Genomic DNA, 25,795 nt, shown 5'->3' with positions numbered 1-25,795 from the left:
TAAGAGCACCGAGCGCACTCATTGGCCAACAAATTAGTTATCTCTGGTTTGTGAACTGTTTTTTGCACTATGATAGCATTTTTTTTCTGGTCTTAAATTTGACGCCATTTTAAATTAAGCGTGTTTAGTTCTTCTCTCACGAAACGTCATCTGCATTTAAAGAAAGCAGGTGGCGTTGCAGTCGATTAAAGCGCCGGCGTTTTCGCGCCAAAAATTGGGCGCGCATTGTTAGCTCCCGCGCGTACCCTGCTCTGTGTGGTTTGCAACGATGGCTGGGTTCGACGATGGCGGAGTCTTTTTCAGCGATAATTTTAGCTCCGAAAACACGCAAGAAGACAGCCAGGTCAATCTTCAAGCCGTCAAGCGTCGATTCCGCGATTTCTTGCGGCAATTCCACGAGGGGAATTTTAACTACAGCTACAGGTAACTAGCCGCATGAGGCCCAGTGGACAGTGCCCGGGGGGGCATCTACTCAAATAAGGGCATTCTCGTCGCTCGTATAATCGGAGATTACCGCCGTGAAGTAGCACGTCGGTAGGACTCCGAACTGGAAATCATCGTATATTGCTGGACCGTTGTGATTTGGCACGCATATTGCGCTTTTAGGCTGTCGTTGGCGGTTGACTGTGTGCAAGATCCGATGCCTTCGGAATGGCCCCGATCGGAAATCGCTGAATTTGTTCTGAGCGCTGATTTCTTCTATTGTATTTCTATTCTGTCAAGCATACGTTGCAGTAGTGCAGCGTTTTCGTAACCTAAGGCTGTATCAAGACAGGCACCGTCTGCTCTTCTGTATTCAGTGGGAGCTTTTCACATCGTGAACATGTGCACATAATTTTACCGTTATAAGTACCGCATCACAGAGCAGTTTTCGGTCTAGCGGTGGCTTCGTTAAAACCGGTCCGCTATGATGCGCGAATGGAAAACGAATACTCTATCAACACGTTATCACCGAGGTCACCAACAATGCTTTACCTTTCTTTTTTCCCCTCAGAGACCAGTTGAAGCAGCACTACAACATGGGCCAATACTGGTTGGAGGTGGCGCTGGAAGACATCTCCAGTTTTGACGAAGTGTTGGCTGACAAGCTGACCAAGCAGCCGACTGAGCACATCCCACTGGTGAGCTCGGTGGTTGGAACTGAGCAAAACAAGGAAACGTTACCTGGGGGCTGGAACAAATTCGAAAAAAATTACACACTGGAGACCGTGATAGCAACAAAAAAATGTCGGCACGGCTATGTGCAGACTGCTCACTTGCACATGCTGTTCTCTGTACTCTGAATGTGCATAGCGTATATTTTCTCAAAACTGAGGAAACTTTTTTTAAAGGCAATGTCCCATATGTGATCCTTCCTTCTGGATGTTAGATACGGTCTGTCTGTGACCAAAAATATGCTTCATCTGTCCCCATGGTGTCGAGCATGGGGTAAAAAGAATAGGTGAGCGAAGTGCTCCCAGATCAAAACACTGAGATGAAACGTGCAGGGCAAGTGGTCAAAAGTAGAGCCAATGCCACCCTTATTTGCATCGAGCCCAAACTTTCATTCCCTTTGCATTGGCACGGTGGCACCAGCTTGTCAAGCAAGCAAGTAAACCTGGAGAGCCTTGTAGGCACCTTCATTGAAAGTGGGATGTTGGTAGGTGCCTCGAGTGGTTGCATAATGCGAACTGTGTGCAGTCGAAATTAATCGTCGGAACAAATTGAAGTGGATGGGAAAGCAATTAGTGTAATGTGGACTGCTGGATTTTGTTTGCCAGTGTGAGCTGAGATGTATGCCTGCGCTTGTTCCTTTTTTATATGTGGGCGCTGTTGCATGCCTGATGAGTGTCGTTTACAAGTTTGCTTCCTTGTTGCTACAACAGCTTGAAGAGGCGGCCAAAGAAGTCGCTGATGAGGTGACCAGGCCAAGACCCGAAGGGGAGGAGGATGTTGCCGACATCCAAGTGATGCTCAAGTCTGAGGCTCACCCAGTCCCCATGCGAGAGATCAAAGTGAGATTTGCAACTTTCTCACTTCTAAACCGAAACCTTCGGTATTGCTTTGTTGTAGGACATGCATACATTGTTGGAAAAGCTGTGCATTTTGAATGAGCCAGTAGTTTTCGGTTTAGGTTCAAAGTGACAGTTGCAAAAACCATCCACACATCCACAGTGAAAAGCAGCTCAAAGAAAAGGCAGCAGGGAGTTAAGGGCAGAAGTTGTTTTTCTTGTGTTTCCAGACAGAAACTGGAAAAAAAAAATATTGGTTTTGATAATCTGCTGCCGTTCCTTTGTGCTTCTTTTCATCGTAGACATTTGGGCAAATGAGTACTGAAAATGAATACATTGTAAATTCTGAATCTTGGATTATCAATTAAAATTTGACTTTTTTTTTATTGTTATGGCTGTGCTTCGAAGTGTTGATACATAGCTGTTTCAAATATTTTTGTTGCTTCTACTAGTGCTACAGCATGGACACACGTCTGAAGCCCCATTTTTCAGCGTTAGGACAGCTGAGGCGCTTGTTCCCAAACAGACGCGTTCTTAACATTATGTGCAGTTACAAGTGGCAAGAAAGAGCCTTTTAAGTTACAGTAAAAAATAAATGGTTGCATTGTGCTGATTATAATTAGCATATGCTTCTGCGCAAGTCGGTCGGTCAAAAGCTGAAAGTGAAATGCCGAAATGACTGATTGTAAACCAAGACTTGCATGTCGCTAATAAGGTACCAAGAGGGTTTTTTCTGTCAAAATTTCTAACACACGTGCTATCCTTGGAATGTACCAACCTAGTTAGTTGTTTTTGCTCAAAAAGCCATTGTAACTGGCATGTGAGCTAAACCTTGTCAGTTTGTGTCTATGACTTCCATCCTGCCTTGTAGTGACCGTGTCAGCACATTTACCTTGTAGTGCACAGTGTTGTGCTTAAAGTATTGCTGGGTTCCAAGCATTATAACTGTCTGTCCTGTATTTCTTCCTTGTGATTGTATGGTTACCATCAATGAACCCTATGTACCTACCTTCAAGACGCGCATATTGCAGCTCTGTGCCTCATTTCTAAATGCAGCTGTTCTGCGTGCCTAAGCTCTGGGGTATTTGCAGGCTAAACGTATTGCAGCTATTACTCCAGTTTCTCCCTTTGTTTAAGTATTCCTAGGCTGCAAGGATACTGCCGCTATTTGTCCTGTTATTCCATTTGTGAATAATAGGTTGTTGCGCTACGTGTTTGGTCTCTGCACTTGGCGTTGCAGCCTGTCTTCTATTTTCTTTTTTGGATTAAAATTGCAAAGCTTTTTTTTTTTCTTTCTTTCACTCTCTTTCTCACTGGCAGTCTGATCAAGTTTCTCGGCTCGTCAAAGTGCCAGGCATTGTGATCGCAGCATCAGGAACAAAGGCCAAGGCAACCAGCATCACGCTTCAGTGCCGGTCATGCCGGGAGACCGTGCCCAACGTGCCAATCAAGCCTGGTCTTGAAGGCTATGCCCTGCCACGCAGATGTAACAGGTACACCTCATTTGTTCAAATGTTGCTATTATTTCACACTCACGGCTCTTCAAAGCAATTAATTAGACCAGCAGTATGCGTGTGCGCATGTGGTTTTTATGTTGACATGAATAACCAATCACTTCAAGTTACACATTTTTCAATGAAGCCTAGTGTAGTGCTGCACGATGCTATGCTTGTTCAAATGTATGTACATTAGTGATTTGTATAAATGCTCTTTTTATTTCTGTACTTTAGTGATCGTGCTGGACAGCCCAAGTGCCCTGTTGATCCTTTCTTCATCGTTCCTGACAAGTGTAAGTGCGTCGACTTTCAAGTGCTCAAGTTGCAAGAGGTCCCAGACGAAGTTCCTTACGGCGAGATGCCTCGGCACCTCCAGCTATACTGTGAACGGTACGAATTCTGTTGCATGCATTCTCTAATGTAGCATGCAAGACTAGAGTAGCCATCTAAGCACAGCAGGTAGACTGCAAATTTTTATCAATTAATTCTGGCATAGCATCCAGACTGCTTGGCTGCCAGCGAGTTCAGCAGGGCAAGGAAGCATTGGAATGTCCATTTCACGCGTGGTTTCAGTAACTGCAAAAGTTCAGTAACATTGGAAGGCTTCGGCATTTCCTTTGTGAAAGCTACTTGAACGGAACAGTCTGCCACAATGCGGCAGAAATGACCAGGTTTGTGTTGGTAATTTTCCTTGAGCTGTAGTTTCCACACATAATGGTCGCAGTGGCATTGTTTTGCACAGTGTATTTGGAATTTGCAACCTGTCATCGTTGCTGTGTATGGGAGAAATGAAACAAAACCTGCAGTGGCACCATAAGAACACACCTTTCTTCATCTTTTGTACAAAAGTTTTGATATAACCTGCAAAGAAAGTTTGTTCTTTTAGTGCTGCAATGCAGCTTAAAATTTAATCCTTACTGACTTAACCTTGCATAGTGTTCAGCATGCGTAAGTAAGCGGTTTCTTGGCAAATTCAATATTTGAGCCAAATGTTCATGCTGCCTCGGTTGACATAACACTGATGGTTCACTGCTTCTTTGATACTTTAGTTACCTCTGCGAGCGTGTTGTGCCTGGAAATAGGATCACGGCCATTGGTGTCTACTCCATCAAGAAAACTGGACGCCCAACAAAGGTAAACAGAAGGATTTGTTAATTGGAAATACTATATCGAATTGTGCAGAACAAGGTGCTCAAAGCTGATATTCTGCTTAGCTTGGCACTAAATGCCTATACCTTTTCCGTTTTAATATAAAAATGCAAATTACTAACATAGTCTCTTGACCTAGTATGAAATACTACTTGTTTGTAATCAAACAACTTCAGTGTTTTGCTTTAAGCGGGTAAATTTTTAATTTGGCACTTTTCTTGTAGTGAATGTTAACTATACATTCACTGAAAATGGAGCTTTTATAAGCTACAAAAAAAAACAAAAAAACTAAATACAGGTGTCACCACACCTGGCCGATTTCACAAGGTACTGCGGTGTGTCGGCACCAAAATTTGCTTTAAAATGGTTTCCATGAAGTCCTTTTCGGCGTAGCTGTCGCATGTGTGAATCAAATGGCACGAAAATTATTACGTCATACTTTATCAGCAACAAATGCATCTTTTGCTACTGGACAAACATCAACATTCCCAGACTGACCCATCGAATTTATTTTTTATCAAGAGCAAAAAAAAAATTGGATGAGTTGTCCTCGGTGCTCCTTAATGCATATTCCCTTAAACAAACATTCTGAAAGTTTCAAGTGCCAAACGCTAAGCAGAGTGCAGCAATGATCTGTTCTTTGATTGCTTCTGTTGCTTTAGCCTTCACTGAAGCAGTGACCATTACTGAGCATTCGTCATAAATTTAACTGCATTCCCTTCACTAAATTTCGCTAAGGTGTACTGTCCTTGTGATTTTGCAGAATTCCCAGTTTCATGAAAAACTTTGAAGCTCACTTGAATTTGTAAGGTCATAGCTAACACGTGTGTCCCACCGAACCCCAATGCTTTCCAGAAGGGGCCCCAGGAGAAGTCGAACATCGGCATCCGTGCTCCGTACCTTCGCATTGTGGGCATCTCCGTGAACACTGAAGGTGCAGGAAGAGTTGGGGGCACCATGCTAACGCCCGACGAAGAAGACATGTTCCGCCACCTGGCGAGCAGCCCCAACATCTACGAGCGGATTGCCAAGAGTATTGCGCCCTCCATCTACGGCTTTGCTGATGTGAAGAAGGCCATCGCCTGCCTGCTCTTCGGGGGTTCTGTTAAGAGGTGATGCATTGCCGCTATATATAGTGTACCTTTATCTTTTAAAAAAAAAATGTGTGCCATTTTAGCACCCATTTTCCATGTATGCTGTAGACATTTGTGATCAGTATCCAAACTGAACATTTCATCTGCACTCTAACATCCTCTCTGAAATCATGGCACTCAGTCTAGGCTTCTTGGCTGGGACATTTTTACTGTTCAACAATTCAGTGCTTCTTTAAGACCAAATGTGCTTTCCAACTTGAACTGAACTCTTGACCACAGGCTTCCAGACGGGCTGAGGCGGCGAGGAGACATCAACCTGTTGCTTCTTGGTGATCCAGGCACAGCCAAGAGTCAGCTGCTCAAGTTTGTTGAACGTGTGGCCCCCATTGCGGTGAGCATCCTCATTAGACAAATCAGAGCTATTCAAAGTTAGCCTCATAAACAGTGTAGTGTTTCAGCCTTTGTCGAAAACATACAACCCATGGGGTTTGCCTTTAAACCATGTACTAGTAAGCTCTTAACATTCCTTGGAGACGCAAGCTCTGGAAAGGGGCAAGGGTAAGGTTTCCTCTCACCTTGGAGAGATTTAGAACGCTGACATTGGACAGATGAGCTGCATTGCATGGCCCAAAGGCAAGGCTCGTGGGCTGCATATTCATATGTCTGTTTATTCAGTGGCATTGTCTAACTGCTCCTTATTTTTTTATCTTTATTACTACCAGCACTAACCACAGCAGTTTGTAAGTTTGCAACTGAAATATTTCAGCAAACTGGATTCAATGTTGTGTAAATGGTTAACACAGCAGGCTGTCTTATTGGAGCATATTTTGCTGGGGATTTGATGTTCGTGCCAGGACAGGTTCCACGAAGTGGACAGCTGGGCGAGTTGGTACAATGTTGTACTGAAGAATCGAACAGCGCAAAAGACTGGGACAAAAAAAAAACCAAGAAGAAGAAAAGCACTCATCAGCTCTTGTGTTGTCATTTTCAGTCCCTGTCTTCCGCACTATTTGATTCTTCAATATTCTAAGGAATTGTCTAGCAAGTTATCCAGCCGTAACAACTTGAACAAATTTTTTTAAATTAAAAGAGGATGCTGGCAAATGTGTTAACCTTGCAGGCACCTTAGAAGGTGCTGGTGAAATTCATTTTTGTCCCGAGCACAACCTGATGCTGGTGAACTTCTGCAGGTGTACACTTCTGGCAAAGGCAGCAGTGCTGCCGGTCTGACGGCTTCAGTCATCAGAGACCCAGCCACTGTAAGTGATGAAGCCTCGCTTGCTGCGATTTGCTGATCTAGTGGCACAGCTATTCGCTATGCAGGCACTTGCTGCACAGTGCTGAGTGAGGGTTTTTTTTTTCTTGCAGCGTAACTTCATCATGGAGGGTGGTGCCATGGTGTTGGCAGATGGTGGTGTTGTCTGCATTGATGAGTTCGACAAGATGAGGGAAGACGACCGAGTGGCCATTCATGAGGCCATGGAGCAGCAGACTATATCCATAGCCAAGGTGAGCTGACTCGCGAGACACAAGTACTGCATACTGCAAACAACGGCACAGCGTTTCTCGTCATTCGTTCAGTGTGTTGTGTAAGAGTTGCGTAGTTCTGTTTTTGCAAATGTGACCATAATTCTTTCAGCACACTTGTATAGTTCTAATTTCATACCTGCTCCTGCTGTCCAAGGGAAGAAAACAGAAATTTCCTACACTAGGAGTGCACTAGGATGACTCCATGTTGCTTCCCCTGTCGCCAGTTACCTTTTCTTAATGTGTCAGATTTCGAACAGGCAATCATTAATCATCATAATGCTGGCATTAAACTTCTGCCTATGACGTTAAGTTAAGGCTCAGCTCATCTGCATTGTTCCGGCGCAAAGGAAAAACATTACATGTGTCCACATTTCTGCGTGTTAAGTCTGCATTCGCTGTTGTATGGCCTTCAGCAGCTATCGGTATGGCTTCATGCATGCATTGTGTGCTCAGGAAGGTTCTCAATGTCCATCTCTCAGGCGGGCATCACAACAACCCTCAACTCCCGCTGCTCGGTGCTTGCGGCAGCCAACAGTGTCTTTGGCCGCTGGGACGACTTGAAAGCTGACGAGAACATCGACTTCATGCCGACCATCCTCTCCCGTTTTGACATGATCTTCATTGTGAAGGACGTCCACGACGAGAAGAGAGACTCTGTATGTCATTATCTTCCTTTTAATTTGTGCCTTTACTTACGCCTGCTTGTCGAGCTGCGACCTTGTCATGCAATTTTCTGCAGAATAGCAGGTCATTTCTATCCTATTCTTCAACTGAAGTCTTTCAAAGAGTTGTTGCTACGGGCAAATTTCACCACGAATGCAAATTTTTAAGCACAGAATATTGCTGGCTTTCATTGGTTGATTTTCTTTCTTCCCGACATGGTCAAAATTGCTCCCATTGAGCACTGCAGTGATACCTTTCTTGACACCCGTCCAATTCGACCAGCCGGCCTCATCCCACCTGTAAAAATGGCCAGCATTTGTGCTGGTGACTTAATACTTTCTTTTCGAAAGCATAACGCGGTTTAGAAGCAGCATCCGTGGTTCTATCAATGGTATTTCGCGTGTGACTGTCTAAGTCTGCTGGTTTCAAATACAGTCGGTCTGGATATACTGAATTATTTATGTTGTTCAATTAGAACCTCTCCTCAAAAATCTCATGCAAAAGTATAGCACCTTTGTTCGTGTTTACTGAACTCCCATTCACCGAAACATTCGATATATCGAACAACGCCACACCCATGCAAATGGCGCTTCTTAGAAGCATTCTCGCATGTAGACAGGCAGCTAAGTGGCCTTGTGCACTTGCTGGCTGTGCTAGTGTAGTAAAATCGCATGTCGAGGTGAACGTGGGAGCATTAGTCATTTGCCTCATTACAGTGCTGTCAAGTGGAAAAAGCAGCTTTGAGCGCCCAGCTTATCATGCAATGAAACCAACCTGACGGAAGCCTAGCAGTGGCCTTCGCCTGGTGTGCTTCGCTCACTTCGCTGTTAGAGGCATCACAGAAACCAACTGTCCCTTAATTTTAATGAGAAATCATTCCGTTCATAGCATACTGGTAACAGGACTAGACCTCTTATCATAGATAGTGCCTAGTTCCAAGCACTGTCCACTGCGGTTTCGACACGGGCAAGCTGGGCCTAGCAATGTTTTGAGTGGCGCCGCCAGCATGCCGGTGGGCACGTCGCTGCAGTCACTAGCGTGGTGCAGTGTGTTGTCTTTCTTCTAGTTTATTTACTGCCATTTTTTTATGTACTGAGTTATTGGTATGTCGAACTATTTCACGATCCTCTTCATGTTTGATATATCCGGGATCAGCTGTACCTTCAAACGGTCTCTTTGTCTCGTTTTATGTCTCCAGACTTTGGCCAAGCACGTGATTGGCATTCACATGAATGCTGAACCAACTGCTGAGAAGACACAGGAGGGAGAGCTCAGCTTGAGTGTCCTGAAGAAATACATCTCCTTCTGCCGAGAGTAAGACGTGCCACAATGTCTTATTTCTATGACCACTTAGGCAATGTGAAAAATAGTTATAAAGAAATGGTTGCGTTCCATTATTGCATTTAACTAGTAACGAGTGTAAGTGAAACTGAAAGGTAACAGCGGAGTTCTTAGAATGTATTTGATACTGTTATTATGCTTGTGCATGCTGTATTAGACTTGACCATATCGCTCTTAGACTAGCACATCTGCCTGTCTCTGCATTTTGATTATTAAAATTGACAAAATACTGCAGTGTGAGGCGTTTAGGGGTTGTGCTGGACTTAGAACTATTTCTTTATTTATGGCACGATCCTTATCATAATTATCATGAAAGTGTGCTTTCTTTATGTATAGTCCAAATATGCAAATAGATTTTGAATACCCCAACTAGAATCTTGATGCTTCGAGCTGTGTTGTTCGCATGTAGACTGCAAATATACAACATGCCTTGTGATTGCAGTAAGTGTGGTCCAAGGCTTTCTGCTACCGCTGCTGAGAAGCTCAAGAATCGCTACGTCATGATGCGAAACGGAACACGGGAGCATGAGCAAGAGTCCGTGAAGAAGTCGAGCATACCCATCACTGTCAGGTATGCCCGTCCCAGAATTTTCGCACTTCCTTGAATAAACTGTAAATGTCCAAGCTCTAGCCATCCGAGACTATCTAGGAGACTACCTAGGACTAGGTAGGATCAGCTCCGAGATCAAGCTGCATATTTCCATTTTTTTCTTCATTATTACACATCCTCTCACCTAGTACAATGCGAGTATAAACCTAGTACAATACGAGTATAAACCTTTATATTTGATCTTCGCAGGCAGCTGGAGGCTATTGTGCGCATCGCCGAGTCTCTCGCCAAAATGCAGCTGCAGCCGTTTGCGACTGAGTGGCATGTTGACGAAGCGCTGAGACTTTTCCAGGTGAGTAGCAGGCAATATAACACACCTGTTCAAATGAGGCACAAATGGCTGCATGCACAGGACAACAAAAAATATTTTGCTGAACTAGAAGCACCATGGTACACTGCGATAGGTATGTTATGTCGCAAACCAAAAAGATGGTCTTGCACGCCTTTCAAGCTAGGAAATTAGACGAATAAAAGTGACTTGCAGCTAGATTGACGGTCTGACCCCAAGGTTGTAGTAGTTCGCTCTCATAAGCTCTTAGGCCATCATAATGGACCAGCGACCTGATATAGGAACATAGATTTTTGGGAACTGCGGATGAGAATAGTAATGGCCCAGATACACCACCACTTTTTTTCCCTGTCTGCATGCATTTTGATGCTAGTCGTGCTTTCTCTTCTGTTTACTTAATTGTTCTCTTGCACCATTGCTGTGGTACTAGTAGCAGAGTAAAGTGTAGAAGTCGGCTAATTCAGAGGCCGCTGCCACACTTCATGTTCAGTCTGGACATTTGACAGTATGGCGTGCTATGTATACAAGAGTAAATGAATACCATCTGCAAGCAAGGAATGCTTATTCATGACATGCAACTACAAAGAGTATTGTCTTAATCAGCTGTCTTCAGTGCAGTGGCTCATGGCCTTAAATGTGCTGGAACACCTTTAAGCACCACCTTGAGAGCTGAGGGCCCAGGGGAGCAGGGGTAGAAGTATCATGCCTATTTGCTGCTATAAAAATGGGCATCCTTGTGTTTAGTTGCTAAATTACAACACTGGATATTTTAAAAAAATTTCTCTTGAAACATTAGCTGCATAATGAATTTCTTTCAGGTTTCAACATTAGATGCTGCACTGTCTGGCGACCTCTCCGGCGCTGAGGGTTTCTCAACACAGGAAGAGCATGAAATGCTTCTGCGCATCGAAGGCCAGATGAAGCGGCGCTTTGCCATTGGCTCTCAGGTCTCCGAGCACAGCATTGTTCAGGACTTCCTCAAGCAGGTTGGTGTGAAACATGGCATTTCCTTTTGTGCGGGTACACCTTTATAGAACCCAGTTGCTATTGAATGTTTCTGATAAAAGTTAGAGCAGTTTTAAACCTGTTTTACTTTTGATGAAATGAATTTGAATACAGTAGAACCCCGCTATAGTAAAGTGAAACTGCAGTCCCATTTTCTGTTTATAGTAAAGCTTTTTTTACCAGAAACGGCTATAGTAAAGAGTGCCTAGCCATGGCAACATACTTCCCGCAGAACGGTGACATCATAGCATGTGTGAAGTCTAAGATCGCGGGGCCAGCGTTTGGAGACAAATAGATATTGAAGACGATATAGAACGGCATTTTTTTTAGATGGTTTCACCACCAAGCTCAAGAGTGCGAGGAGAAGCCAACTTTCCGAAGGCCTTTGGGCTGCCGGGAGGGGGGGGGGGGGGGGGGGGGATGTAAAGTCTGTTATGACCTTGGAGAGAAAGCCACGCAGCTCGCTGAGAAAGGAAGGCTAGTAAAAAAGTGCAGCGATGAATAGGGCGAACTTTCACAGCACAGCAGCGGCGGCACTGCGTGGGTGGTTTTGCTGTTCTTGACTGTTGTGCGCGTTTCTTTCTTAAATGACTCTGAGGCTGTGCAAGACAACGTCGGGCTCATGCAAAGCTTTATTTCTTACAGGGAATCAAACTAATGTTATATTCATAGCCACGTTGTATTCGTGCAAATGCAGTACTTCTACAAGATGTAGGCAAAATCGAAAACATAATATAAAATGAGATAACTGAAAATAAATAATTATCACATAAAGGGACGATAGAGCAGGATGGAAGGTATTTCTGACTTCTTTTTTTATAAGCCAACACTTTGTATTTAGTAAGTTGCCAAGCCATCATCAACAACTGATATAGTAAAGATTTTTTCTGCGCGATGACTTTACTATAGAGGTGTTCTACTGTATACTATTTTTGCAATAGGTAAGTTGTTTCACACACTAAGTTAAAGATGACTTTCCACTTTTTGTGCAAACAGTGAGAAAAATTCCTCAAGAACTATGATAATAACAACGTAACTGCATGCTAGAGAGTGTGTTGAAGTAACTGTTTAGAAACATCGTCATTTTCTGCATTTTAGCACATTCACTTGCTTAGAAATTTTTGTAGCCCTAATTTCTGTGCGTTTTGGCTACCTGTGGGCCACCCTGCAATTTTCTTGGGTGCGGTATAACCACCGATGAGCCACTGGCAAAGCCAGCAACTTTGAACCGCTGATAGATGGCAATAGCGACCTGACGTGTGCTTTTTACGGGCACTTTGCAAAATCTGAGTTGACAACTGTGTGTTAAAGGGGCCCCGAAACACATTTTCAGTGCATTGTTTTGCCCGTTGGTTGCATAGAAGGAGTTATAGTGATGATATTAGCATCGGTCGTACCACGTATACTCCTGTTTTTAATATTTTAATTAGCTCGCAAAAACAAATTCATGGCGCTGACGGTGTCACCATACAGTGGCAGTAGTTAGCATCGGATATGACATCACGGAGGGCGAGCTTTATGATTGGACAAAGAGTAAATATACTGCAAATTGTGTTAATAACTAGAAATACGTTTTGTCAAGTTTTTGTGTTTTATATTACATTAACAAAACCAACTTGTTTGCCCTAGATAAAAGCACTGTAAAGCAAGTAAAACAAAAATACACCGTTAGAGGCTCTGGCGCTACTTTTTGCATCGACGGACTTTGCGCCTCTGTAAACATCCTACGACCTAGCACTAACACTTATGGGTACTCTCTATGTATCTGAGAGCGGCTTTGCAGAGTTGATCCGATCGAGCCATTGCACTCTATAAGCGTTCGTTTCGGTCCCAAGGAATGATGCGTGCAGTTCACATTTAGCAGACAGTGCGCATCGTCAGCTTATGGAGGATCACCGGGCGGCGGCGCCAGATGGCGCCACGTTCCCGTCGACAGCGCGCGCTCCTTGCTTGCCGTGACCAACCAGCGCGCTAGGAGCGATAGAGGTAAAGCAGTAGCGGTACGCGCTATGCTAAATGTGTCTGATATCTTGCGCAGGCTGTCACACCGTCGCAGTATCTCGCGCTCGAGATGGGATCCATAAGTAAGGGAGCGTCACTGATCAGTGTTCCCTTCTGCGCCGTCGTGGTGACGATGAAGCATCGCTGGGTCAGCTCGGCGTTCACATGGTTGTTGTAACCATGCAAACGGCGCCGCCAGCATTGGCATGAACGAGTTACAGAGAACAGGCAACCATGGAGTGTAAACTTCCGCCACGTGCTAAGATAGGCTGTTTTGATTGGTCGCACAGTGTGTCGTCATTGGGAGAGTGAAATGGGAATGGGAAGCTGCGCGAAAATAGAGTTGAGGGCAGCATTTTGTTTGCTTGTATTTTGAAATTTCTTCATTGAATAACTCCCGTTCCTATGCATCGATTCCTGTAATTCTTTTTGAGTCAGCATCTGTGTGACATAAAGAATCCATCTGAAGTGTAACCGGCATCCGTTCAAGCGGTGTTTCGCAGCCCCTTTAAGTAGGAATAGCAATGGTTGTTTGATGCTTAAAATAACAAAAGGCACAGGGCACTGTAAAGCTTCCTTAAATACAAAGGTTTGCTGCGGATCTACGGCTCAGCAGTGGAGAAGCCCATTAATTGAAATTTTTTCTCTTCTAGAAATATCCTGAACGTGCCATCTACAAGGTCCTCCACTACATGATTCGGCGAGGGGAGATTCAACACCGTATGCAGCGCAAGATGCTTTATCGCATCAAGTGAGAAAAGCTCGTCACAGAAAAAACAAGAGAATGTGTACTCTTACCTTTTTGTAAATACAGTGCTTTTTAATTCTTACCTTTGTATTATATACATTACAAATAAATTCCATTTGCCTTTTAAAACTTGAGAACCCACCAGTCTTCCTTTTCCTTGGCCTCTAGTCTGACTTGCTGGGAGGTGCATGCAGAAGTCCGGCGATTTTCTCCATTCTCTCGATGCAGATGCTGGTCGTTTCTCTGAGGTCATGCTGTAAATGGTATGGCCACAATCATGACAGCTGCATGCAGCCTTATACATCATTGCACACCTGTCTGTATGTTTTTCAATGATAACGCAACTACATTAAAAGCTTGTTTAATTCAGCCTTCAAGGGACCGGAAGAAATGCTCGAATTACTGAATAGTCCCCAGAACACTGCCAAAAACTGTTTACATGAAAGTAATTTTATTTGGTGAAAACCGGCACAGTCTGCTTTCGAGATGAAAACAGCACGGCAACAACTATTTTTTGCAGTTCTGCAAGATGCTTTACTGCACGCACACTTTCAGGAATGCTGAAGAGCAACTGCTCCAGAATGGTAAGGGCCTTTGTGACGTCCCTCACAGTACGGCATGGTAGCAGTGGAGCCTCCTCACAAACGGCAACATCGCATGTGGGGAGGCTCGATTGTATGTATTACGAATAGCGCATAAGAAGTGCTTAGTTTCAGCGCACTGGAAGGGCGAGATGCCTCCGAAGAAGAAAGTAGTAAAACCAGTGATGTATCTATTAGCGTCCAAAATGCGAGAAGCTCGGAAGAGCGATACCAAAGCTATGCGACCAGGCTCCTTCGGCGACAGGGCCCTCTGCACATTGCCTCACCTGCTGTTGCATGCATGTCAGAGGTGCGCTAGCAAGACTGCACCATGCTATTCAGGCTTAAAGGGACATTTGGACAACCACTGCCTGTGCCGATCACACTTCGGCACGGCCCACTGTAAGGTGATTGGCCGAATTAAATGGTGTCTGACGTCATAGATGTACATGTGCATAGGCCGGGGCTGATTTTGAAATGAACGGCAGTCAAATTACTGAGGTTTTACTGCATATGCAAGGCAATGAAAACCAGTAATGTGTCAGGCATCTGCACAAATAAATAATCTAAGTCATGAGCCCCCCCACAACCATTCGATTCAGCAACAACCATGCTTCCTTTTATAAGCAACAGTCTCTTTACAAGCAAGCACTGGAGACTAGGCAGGCAGGTCAAATGTGAGATTCCAATGAGCTTTATTTATGCTCATGACACCGCATGCGCAGGCCAAGTTTAAACACACACATCAACATCATGCGCCACAATAAAAGAACCGTTCATGCTGAATCTTTGCCTACATATGTACTGTTGCAAGTGCAAGTCAAATAGGCTGAAAGTTTTGCCTGTTCTACCTGTCTTGTCTCTAGTGCCTGGCTTTTATACCTACACAGTTTTAGAGTAGCTCTCAACCAAACAGCTGAACATTTTTTGCTAAGATGGCCCTTCATCACTAAATGGCATGCTGAGTACACCCACATTGTACAGTAACGAAGCAAATGATTAAAGCATAGGCAACCGGTTTACAAAAAGTTTCTAAACAAGTCGGTAAAAGCACACGCCGTGCAGGTACATGCCTCATATGCAGAGTGTGCAGTAAGTTTCACAGGTCTTGCCAACTCATGCGGTGGCACACATTGTCAAGTTATGAAATAATGCTTACTGCAGTTAGAAATCAGATGAAGGACAGTGCGCCTAGCTACAACTAAGAAAATGACAGCGGTAACAGACACTCAAGAGATGCAACGAGGGTGAACACAAGTTAACAATGCTGTAACTGAAAAGACAAAGTGGAAGAAACTGATGCAGTGTAGAGTAAAAGGGTGGATACTATGGTTAGGGAAGTGTAGCTGGGGGGCTATTTAGAGGACACGGCAGATGAGGTTAGGTGGGACGGGGATACTCGGAGGGCAATAAGACAGGCCTTTGTGCCACAGCGGTTGATGATGACAGTACGTGGGAGTTCAACATAGACAAAATGTGACCTGCCTGGAGTATGTGCAGGCCTTTGGTGGAGAGCACGAGGAGCTCGCACACCCCATCCCCCGTCAAGTCCATGTACTCGATCGAGAGGATAGGGTGGGAGACCATCTGGTGCCAGAGCAGCTCGTAGGATTCCCTGCCGGCTGAGCGGCACTCTAGCTTGTACACCAGAACCTCCTGCGATGGCAACAACCAAGTGACCTGTCCATCTGCACACAACTCTCGGGTCACATGTTAAAAACTACTAAAGTTTTGGCAATCCCTCTACCAAGAAAATTAGCATGAACAGATTGTGGAAACAGACATAGCTGGTGAACTTGTTTGTCTGCGTATTTCCACATTTCTAACGAAACAGTAGGCTGAACAACATCTACCTAAACTACAAAATTTCGAATTTCTGTTCTAGACATCCGCACATGTTGCCCAGGATGTGACAGCGTTTCCATCACTACAGCAAGATCGAATTCATGGCAGCCAGCCATTCTCGATTCAGATTAGCCCTCTCATGAAACGAAATGTTGCAAGTGGCATATAGTATTTCAATAGGTGCACACATTCATATTGTTCACAATCATTCTTGTTCAAGTTGTAATTTATGTGGCAAGGTGGATAAGTTTGTTTTTAAGGCAGTCAAATAAACACGGACTCACTTGTCCATAAGTTCCCAGAATAACCTCATTTACACCATCCATGTCGATGTCGGCCACACAACCACAAACGACGGAATCGAAATCATCACTGCGAGGTAGCATGGCATGCTGGTCTAAACCTCTGTCAAGAACATCTCTGCAGGAGGAAAAGGGTAAAAAAAGGACACTGACTGTGACTTACCGGTTAATGTGATGCAGCTGCTGACTAAAACCACAGAGCTCTCACAGTTTGGAGTTAAAGAGGCGATAGCAGACTGTACACAATGGATGTGAGAAAATTTTGCACAGTTGTTTCACTGTTCTTGTGTCTACAAGTAATACTGTGGTAAATAGCATGTTTCTATTTGTTCATGAGTCCTCCTTATGACATACCTACATACAAATGTATGAAAGCACATGCATATGAGTAAAATACCTAACTAACAAGAACTCTTTCCATAAAAGGAAAGCAGAGGCAAACAAAAGTGGTGTTTAATGATGTAGAGAAAAATAATTCCGTTAAACACTTGAACTGCAGAAAAATTGGCAGAAAGTAAAAGAAAGGACAACACATGACAGGTGGGGGCCAAGAGTGTCACCTTCACATGTTATGGATGCCCTGCTCTATTAAATGAGCTACATCAATACCCATCTTCCCTTCTACTTTAACTCAATGCATCCATGTGCATGTAACACAGCCTTGAGAATGTTAGCCAACAATACAAAAGCAATAGATAAGGAACATGCCAATAAGCAGCAGCCCAATCACAAATGATATTCGATTTTTTTTAACCTAAACAATAGCTCATACTGAAAATACAACTCTCCTGTGGTTTCCTCAAATTCATTGCCAGCTTCTTCAGACCAGATGTGTAATGAGCTCCATATTTCACTATATTCTTTGTGCAAATGTGAAAAAGTAGCCCGACTCTCACCTGTACACAAATGAAGGCACCAGTGCACGGCAGACTAAAAGGTGTGTCTTCTGAGCCAATCCTTGCGATTCATAGCACCTAGAAAGTTCAGCTGCTAAAGGAACAACAGAAGGCTTCTCTAAGCTGCTGAAATCACTATGCAGACCTTGTCGTACCGCCATCGTAAACCACATGCAATGGTCGAAGGCACTTCTGCATAATTTAAGAGTAAGTTGGGAACTTTGTTTACTTGCTTACGGCAACTTTGAGAAACGAATCTCACAACACTAAGTAACACCCCCCAAACACCACTTTTCTTCAACAAGCTTGGCTGCAGAGAAGGCAACTGGGGTTGTTAGAGACTTTTGCTTTCCACTTCAGCAAATTAACCATACCTCCAAAAAACTCCCTGTATACTCAATGGTTTATGAGTTTATGGGCGTTTAATGTCCCAAAGCGACTCGGGCTATGAGGGACGCCATAGTGAAGGGCTCCAGAAATTTCGACCAATTGGGGGCTCTTTAATGTGCGCTGACATCACACAGCGCACGGGCCTCTAGAATTTCACCTCAACCGAAATTCGACCGCCGCGACCAGGATCGCACCCACGTCTTTCGGGTCAGCAGCCAAGCACCATAACCACTGAGCCAACACGGCGCTGTATACTCAAAGGAGAATAAAACCTAGTATTTCATCTGATCACTCAAGTACTATGTAATTACTTAAACATCATAAACAATGCACCACAGCTACTTCCCCAACAACTGCGGTAAACAGGTAGCAGGCATTAATAAAATTGCAAACTTCATGAATGTTTTATTAAGCACATGTGGAACTCACTGTTCTTGACGAAATCAGGCAGCGGCCAAATGGTCCTGTCTTCGAAGAGATGGAGGCCAGAGATGGGGGAGTCTAAATCAACTTGCCATGATGACACAATCTCAATTTCACCTGTCGGAAACAAGAAGATAATATTACAAATGAATGTCTCGCAGTATGGCATTTGCTGTGTAAGGAGGTGCCATATTCAGCAAAAACAGCCTTCATACCCCACCTGGCCCTAGTGCTTGTGGTACCCCTACTAACATCAAGACAGTAGCTGCCATCTATTCAGTGGCGCCAGACCTTATACAAGCTAGGCATATAGGGTCAAATCATTACCACACCTAACGGCACTCTTTTTCCTCCTGTATAATACATGGTACAGCTTACTATATATGAGACACTGGCAGGCATCAAACTGCAAAGTATAATGAGCAACATCTGTAACACAGCTGTTGTTTCTTCTGAAAACAAGACAATCAAGTTGAAAGACACTCTTTATGTGTGTTTTGAACAATGTCAGCATACAAAGGCATACCGTCGTAACCACAGCACTACCAACGCCATTCCTGTTCTCCCCTTGCCATAACAGGTCACTTTGATATTAGGTTGATAATAGCAACATGGATTAGAACTACATATGCGTTTAACAGCAACATGCTAAACTCATCTCCCATCACCACGACAACAACATATTCAATGCATAAATCAAGAAGCATCCACGAAAATCAGACTACAATGTACAGTAATGAAGAGGACGTAAAAAAAACAAGAAAAATAAACAGTGGGTTGATACCTCTGTTTTTCTGTGCTGTCACAGCAACCTGCAGAAATCCACTCTCGCAACCGATCGCAGAGATTCGAGAACCATTCCCTTCCTTGTATTTGAGGTCCATAGCCAGCACACTGAGCAAAAGAAAAGAAAGGGAAAAAGAAGCACATACAGTTGAACCTCGTTATAATGAAGTTGAAGGGGCCTGGTGATTACTTCGTTATAACCCCTAGGGGAATCGTCATTCCTTTGTTACATCCATTATTTCGTTATAACGAGGTTCGATTGTACATAGTTGAAACAGCTGCACTACTGTGCCCTGGATAGCAAACGAAGGTTAACAGCCACAAAACTCGAGAAAATGGTTAAGATTTGCGACCTGCTCCTGAAATTCTCAGCACTGGCTAATTGGTAGGATGGGAGGGCACTAAAAAACCACTGCAGGCAGTATCACCTTATTCATGAAACATGTCCATGTACTGAAAGAAGAGGGCGGTTTCTTGTGTGTAAAGGGAATGGCCATGGCTGTTTCATTCCACCAAATGGTGTGCCTTGCCACCTGGCGCATTGCTCTCGTTGTGGTAACATTATTCAATTGCTGGAGCAGCTGGCACCATCTATTATTGAAGCCTCTTGTGACTAGGCACGTCTAGCAACTTTGTTGTAATAAAAAAAACATTAAAACCAAACCAAGCAGAGTAGCTGAGCTTTAACCTGTGGTGTATGTATTCAGTGCTTTGGGTGGTCAGGCCACAGAGGATAGGATTACAACCATAGAAGCTCTGATTGGTGTGAAGCATTGACATTATGTGTTACACAGTCATGATTTTTTTGCACAGCACCAGATGTTGCTTTGTATCCTCTGCTTTGTATCATGCTTCATTTCATTATTGTGCATACTGTCTGAAAGTGGTTGGGATTTGCAACCAGCTCCTGAAATTCTCATCACTGGCTAATTGATAGGATGGGAGGGCACTACTCTATTCAAAAGAAAAACTACTGCAGGCAGTATCACCTTATTCATGAAACATGTCCATGTACAGAAAGAAGAGGGCGGTTCCTTGTGTGTAAAGGGAATGGTCATGGCTGTTTCATTCCACCAAATGGTGTGCCTTGCCAACTGGTGCATTGCTTTCAACATTAAAAGTAGGCAGTTGTGTTGGGAACATTCCTTAAATAACGAATATTGACAATATACTATGTTTAAGAGAAAACTAATAACTGCAAGAGGTAGCTAGACGGCATGTTTCGGCTTCGTAACTTCCGCTACAATGCCAGAAAAAGTTGTGGAATATAGCGCAAGCCGCTCCCAATGAGCCTGTTGAATCTTTCAAGGCACAGTCAACAATGGAAGATCCCTGCGCACATAAATCTGCAAGTGAACAGCACGCGCCACTTGGTTTTGTGGCAAAACACACCACCTGCATTGTAAAAAATTCCCAGCTAAAATGAATTACCAGCTTGCCCCATTACAGACAGTACACAAAACGATGAAATAAAGCATGATACAAAGCAGAGGATGCAAAGCAACATCTGGTGCTGTGCAAAAAAATCATGGCTGTGTAACACATAATGTCAATGCTTCACACCAATCAGAGCTTCTAAGGTTGAAGTCCTCTGTGGCCTGACCACAAAAAGCACTGAATACATACACCACAGGTTAAAGCTCAGCTACTCTGCTTGGTTTGGTTCTTAGTACTGCAGACAGCCTTGGGGATGGGCTGGTTATGAGTTTGAGCGAGAAGGTTACTCCTGCTCAGTTGTCGATTCCTTGAAATCTGCAAAAGTCTTCTAAGCGCTCAGTTCAAAAGGAAATTGAGAAAACAAAGTTTAGACAAAACAAATGCATGCAAGAGCATCTGCGCAGGAGGGTTAGTTTGCAGAGTATCTTCAAAAAGCTTTGACCTTTCATCCAAACTTCACACTCGTTATGATTAGTTACAAGTATCATGACAACTTGCACCAGATATGGTATTATTTTCTAGTCTTTAATGTGAATGAATTCATATGAAGAGATGAAATTTATTTCTCAGAAAAACTGACAAAGTGCACAGACATGCTGACAGCAGGAATCGAAATCATCAATGATCTGAACACCCAGGTTCACAAGTACCAAAAAGTGGAACAATGTATAGTCTTACATGTCAGGAATGTCTGCGAATTCCGGAAAGTAGCTCTGAATTGGAATCTCACTGTACGTTTGGTGTATATCCTGAAAATGGGTGGAGAAAAGTAAACGGCAGTGTGGTAGTTGTAAACTTCTGGTCTAAAGACCTGCTAAGACAAGCATCAAGACAACGTTGCTAAAATGCAACAACGAACCTCTCTGAAAAGGTGGATCCTCGAGTCACTCCCACACAACAGGAACACAAACTCCCCATTTCTTTGGCCACTCTGGTTTGGAAACAACCTGCACAGTCAGTGAATTAGCGCAATGAAAGAACTCAATAGCCCAGCCTTTGTCCTGAAAAGAAAAGCTGAACTCCATGGACTTACAGAGCATGTGTGAGCTGGTAAGGGATGAAGTTGAGCTCTAGGCTCTGACAGCCCTCTGCAATGCATACAACAGAGGAAATGTCCTGTAGCGATACCCATTTAAGGGTCACTCAAAAACCTTCGGCAAGAAAAGATGCTTACGTGCAATTCTGTCCAAGTCTAAACCGCACCCTGGCTCAGACTGGGAGTAAATATTCAGGTAATGCCTGGCAAGCTGGTTCTCTCCAGGCTGCACAAAAATAAATGAAAAATAGTTCCAATCTAGTAGTGCTGCTCCGTATCCATTCTTCCATTAAGGATAGTGCATGCTGTAGCTATGAAACTAGCCTGCTACACGTAGTGGCGCAGGATGGGGCCTTTTTATTCTTATTCTTTTGAAAGGGGTTCTAATAAAGTTGCAGTACGGCTGGGATGTTAAAGCACGCCTCTTCACGAATACTGCCCAGCAATAAATTTTCTAATGCACTTTTTAGAAGCTGAGTTATCTGTAGTCAAAATTTGAATTTCAGCGTCTTCACGCTTTTCCCTCTCCTCTCGCCACTTCTTGCATGCTGGAAGGCCGGCGCTCCTCCGCCAGCCCCACCTCCGGGAGCGGAGCTTCGTGACCCGCCGGAGCTATGCGGCTAATTGGCCGGAGCCTTGGTAGCTGTCTGATGTCTGAAAGAATCTAACCAGTAGCCACCTCTCAACATGTATACTTAGATGCGAGCGACGGAGGAGGGTGCGAGCATGAAAAGTCGCCGGGAAGGGCTCGTCAACTTTCGCGAGTGATTGTGGGTCCTCTGCTGCGTGTAGAAGTGTATTATTTAGCTGAGGTTTTCATGACAGCACAGAGCAGTGATTAAGCGAGTTGATGTGCTTTCCTCGGAAGGTGTTTCAGAGCCCCTTTAAGGCTTACCATAACATTATGTAGCTATGAAACAGACTAAGCTGCTTGTAGCAGCTCCTGAGGTACTATATGCATTTTTGGAACAGAAAAGCTTCTGAAGAAGGCTTCCAGGAACATTCATTAGCAGTTAAAGGACTATAGACACCAAATTTTTGCTTGCGTGTTTCCTTCTCTCAAATGTGTTAAGACATTTGTATACATGGAGCGCCCTGTGGTATAAGTGTACGACCGCTAAATAATTTATAATTGCAACTCTTTTTGATGCTGTTTCGGTTTCATCAACCGAACGACGACTGTGACGTCAAGTTGATGTTTTGGTTATGTGATCTATAGAAAAACCAATATAATCGCTGACAAATCATTTTTTTGTCATTCCAGGTATTGGAAGAGGCTGGATTAAATGTCATAGTGAATTAAAACCACATATCAGCGATTATATTGAAGTTTTTCTAGTGGATCACGTGACCAAAACATCAACTTGACATCACAGTCATCGTTTAGTCGATGAAACCGAAACAGCATGAGAGAAGAAATTTAATTATATATTATTTAGCGATTGTAGGCAAATACCACCCGGTAATCCATGTACTCTAATGTCTAATGCATTGTTTGACAGAAGAAAGTGCACAATAAAATTAGATGTCTACAGTCCTTTAAGACAGTTAAAGATCCTGCAGCTGCTTGAGATGCTATCAAAATTCTGCTCAAAACATAACCATAGAATTCACCTGCCTATATTCAATGTGTTTAGCAGTTGATATATGTATCTTCAAGGTGCCACACACATACGTATGTGCTTTGTTGGTTTGCTAGGAAACGGATGCACAAGAATTTCTCATAAAGAATAGTCACAGATGTAAATGAGCAAAACCTTATATCAGTTAAACATCAGAGAAGGGAATGCAGATTAGTTGTTGTGCTCTACTAATTACATTGCAGAAGCTTTGTTTCAAAAATTTTACATAGACACCCATGTGCACAATTCCATTTTAAGTACTATGGCCGCAGCCCGGAATCAGAAATCATTAAAATCTAGTCCCACAGAGATGAAAATGGGCAAAGGAATAGCTGTGCAGCCAACCTTATTTCAGCAGGTTTAAAAGCTGGGGTATTTGAAACAAGTCTGAAGAGAACAGTGCAAAATTTTTGTAAGGTTCAACAGCTAGGTGGCACTCCTTTGTCACTTGTGGGTGTACTGTCCTTTTGCAGTGTTCTTTTTAATGATGTTAGCTTGCACTGGTCCAGATCCACTTCCAGATCCACTTTTCAGTTGTCAGCAATCTGGTGAACATAGCACTGCCCTGCTAGGTGGTATTTTTATATGTGTTGCTCTATTTTTTTTTTTTTTGTACGAACACCTGCCATGCCATGCTCTGGTCATATGCCCTCTTGCCAAGCCCAAGTCTTTCGATGATCTGTAGACACGTGATACTCATATATGGCATGGTTACCTACAAGATGTGTAGGGTCATTTACACTTAGAGGGAACACGGCTCCACGTGGCTGTGCACACGCGGAGCACCATTGCGACCAAGCCGGTAGCAAACCCGTGCAAAGGGGCAGATGACACGAAGCACCACATCAAGGTTCCTCTTCTTGTGCTCGACTGCTCATTGATTCATAAACTAGTTAGATGCAATGGCCCTCCGCAGGTACGTGAACATACGGAGCCGTGTTCCCTCTAAGTGTGATTGACCCTGTACAGGCAGAGAGGCCGTATTGAATCTATACGCACTGCACAAATCAAAACTGCTGAAAGCAAGCCAAGAATGCATTCTAAGAGGATTCTGGTGTGGGCTAGTTGGTTCATACTTTCTACGACACAGACTAACACAGCGCAACGGAACGAGGATGAGAAGAAAAAACATGAAACACAGGACGGGCGCCCGTCCTGTGTTTCGTGTTTCTTCTCGTCCTCGTTCCATTGCGCTGTGCCAACCTGTGTCATAGCAAGAATGCATTTCAACTGAATTAGGTCACATGAACAAGTATAGCCTAAGCAGGTAATTTAATGCTTATAAGTGTGCATAAGAATGAGTGATTTTCATTTTGGCACTGTTCTGAGCAGACAAGGCACAATAAAGACAAAAACCGGATTTTTATGACCAGTCAGTGCACAACTTTGTTCATTGTGCTGTTTTGCGCTGCGGTACCAGTAAGTGACACTGTCACTTGGAACTGCCCATATATATGCTGCTAGAGTACTTTCGATTATTGACATTATGCTGCTTTGAGTACAGAAAGGCCTTGATAAAAACAGGCATCTAACAGACCCCCTTGTGGCAACAGCCTTGCACTTGAACAATCTGGGATGGTTTTACAATGAGCTTCAGTGCACCTTTTTGTGCTATGTGATCTAACATTAAACGATGCTCGAAGCGGAATGAAAAGTACCATGGCAGGCATTGAGCATTCAGTACATGACTTGTACACAGTGGTCATAAGTCCAAAGCAAGAAAATGGTTGGAGAGATTAACAGCTCTTAGTTTCTTCTTTACCACAGTTCAAAAACAAACTTTATTACATGAAAAAAAGTTTTTTATCCAGTTAAAAACATGCATTTACCCTGATAAAAGCGATGCCAATGATGATGTCCAAGTTGTCAGGCACAGATTTGCTGAACGCATCGATAGCAATGACGTCGGCACCCTCTGCAAGCACATCGAGACTGCTTCGTACGGAAGCGATATGACAATTACATATATAAACTCAGCGTCACAGCAGGTGTACCTGGCAGGTATGTGAAATGTATCTCCCGGGACGACGGCGTCAACACGTTCTTCTTGTTCCGGGTATATTCAATGCAGAACACGTTTCTCTGAAGGCACGAAACGAGCACTTTGTTGGCGTCGCCTATGTTCAAAGTGGTCATGCCGTAGATATTGCTTTGCGATGGAAGCCCCGAGAAGTGGGCCTCGTTCATCCTTCTCCTGTCCGGATACATCTGCAAGGGACGCGACAACGTCCAATGATCATCAGCGTGACCGTTACAGATACAGCAAGATGTGCGTGTGTGTGATGTTCACGCCGGTAATCGGGCGCTAGATCCATTCGGCCGCTTACAGAGAAGCAGCAGTTTATCGCTTTCAAATGGCAACTAGCTGTTACCCACGTTCTAAGATGGTCCTCCGTCGCTTAATTTTTTGAACTCTGGAAATGGGCGAGACTGTCACACATAACATATGTGAAACAACTAAATCGAGCCGGGCACGAAACACCGCACAGTAACGGTATCTTTCCCGCTTGTAGCGACTCGGCTAAGCTGGCTAAGCTTGGCTTGACCTGGCCTGGCTTCA

General features: G+C 43.8%; 2 protein-coding genes across 3 annotated transcripts; one reads left to right on the top strand and one right to left on the bottom strand.

The window, feature by feature from the left end:
• The first annotated feature begins 214 nt into the window (after window positions 1–214).
• Window positions 215–14,054, top strand: Mcm5 (Minichromosome maintenance 5). The gene is made up of 16 exons (XM_077666229.1): window positions 215–423; window positions 995–1,121; window positions 1,866–1,994; window positions 3,312–3,484; window positions 3,722–3,877; window positions 4,537–4,621; window positions 5,492–5,748; window positions 6,010–6,121; window positions 6,921–6,989; window positions 7,099–7,239; window positions 7,740–7,916; window positions 9,122–9,237; window positions 9,707–9,835; window positions 10,064–10,166; window positions 10,982–11,149; window positions 13,823–14,054. The coding sequence occupies exons 1-16, from the start codon at window positions 269–271 to the stop codon at window positions 13,922–13,924; spliced, it is 2,199 nt and encodes a 732-aa protein (XP_077522355.1). The 5' UTR covers window positions 215–268; the 3' UTR covers window positions 13,925–14,054.
• LOC144133280 (KICSTOR complex protein kaptin-like) lies at window positions 14,040–25,763 on the bottom strand. 2 transcript variants are annotated; one of them, XM_077666231.1, is made up of 13 exons: window positions 25,612–25,763; window positions 25,230–25,443; window positions 25,065–25,150; window positions 21,752–21,839; window positions 21,611–21,665; window positions 21,437–21,524; window positions 21,256–21,326; window positions 19,139–19,248; window positions 18,361–18,471; window positions 17,542–17,635; window positions 16,628–16,763; window positions 15,984–16,154; window positions 14,040–14,171 (listed from the first exon to the last, which is right to left on the bottom strand). In XM_077666231.1, the coding sequence occupies exons 2-13, from the start codon at window positions 25,441–25,443 to the stop codon at window positions 14,082–14,084; spliced, it is 1,314 nt and encodes a 437-aa protein (XP_077522357.1). In that variant the 5' UTR covers window positions 25,612–25,763; the 3' UTR covers window positions 14,040–14,081. The 2 variants fall into 2 exon arrangements, with proteins under 2 accessions (XP_077522357.1, XP_077522356.1); XM_077666230.1 differs by having other exon boundaries at window positions 17,542–17,632.
• Between the last annotated feature and the right edge of the window lie 32 nt (window positions 25,764–25,795).

Source organism: Amblyomma americanum, chromosome 5 (assembly GCF_052857255.1).
Source record: "Amblyomma americanum isolate KBUSLIRL-KWMA chromosome 5, ASM5285725v1, whole genome shotgun sequence".
NCBI classification, from domain to species: domain Eukaryota; kingdom Metazoa; phylum Arthropoda; class Arachnida; order Ixodida; family Ixodidae; genus Amblyomma; species Amblyomma americanum.
Note: the sequence above shows the minus strand (reverse complement) of the source record. Positions and strands in the feature narration are given on the sequence as shown.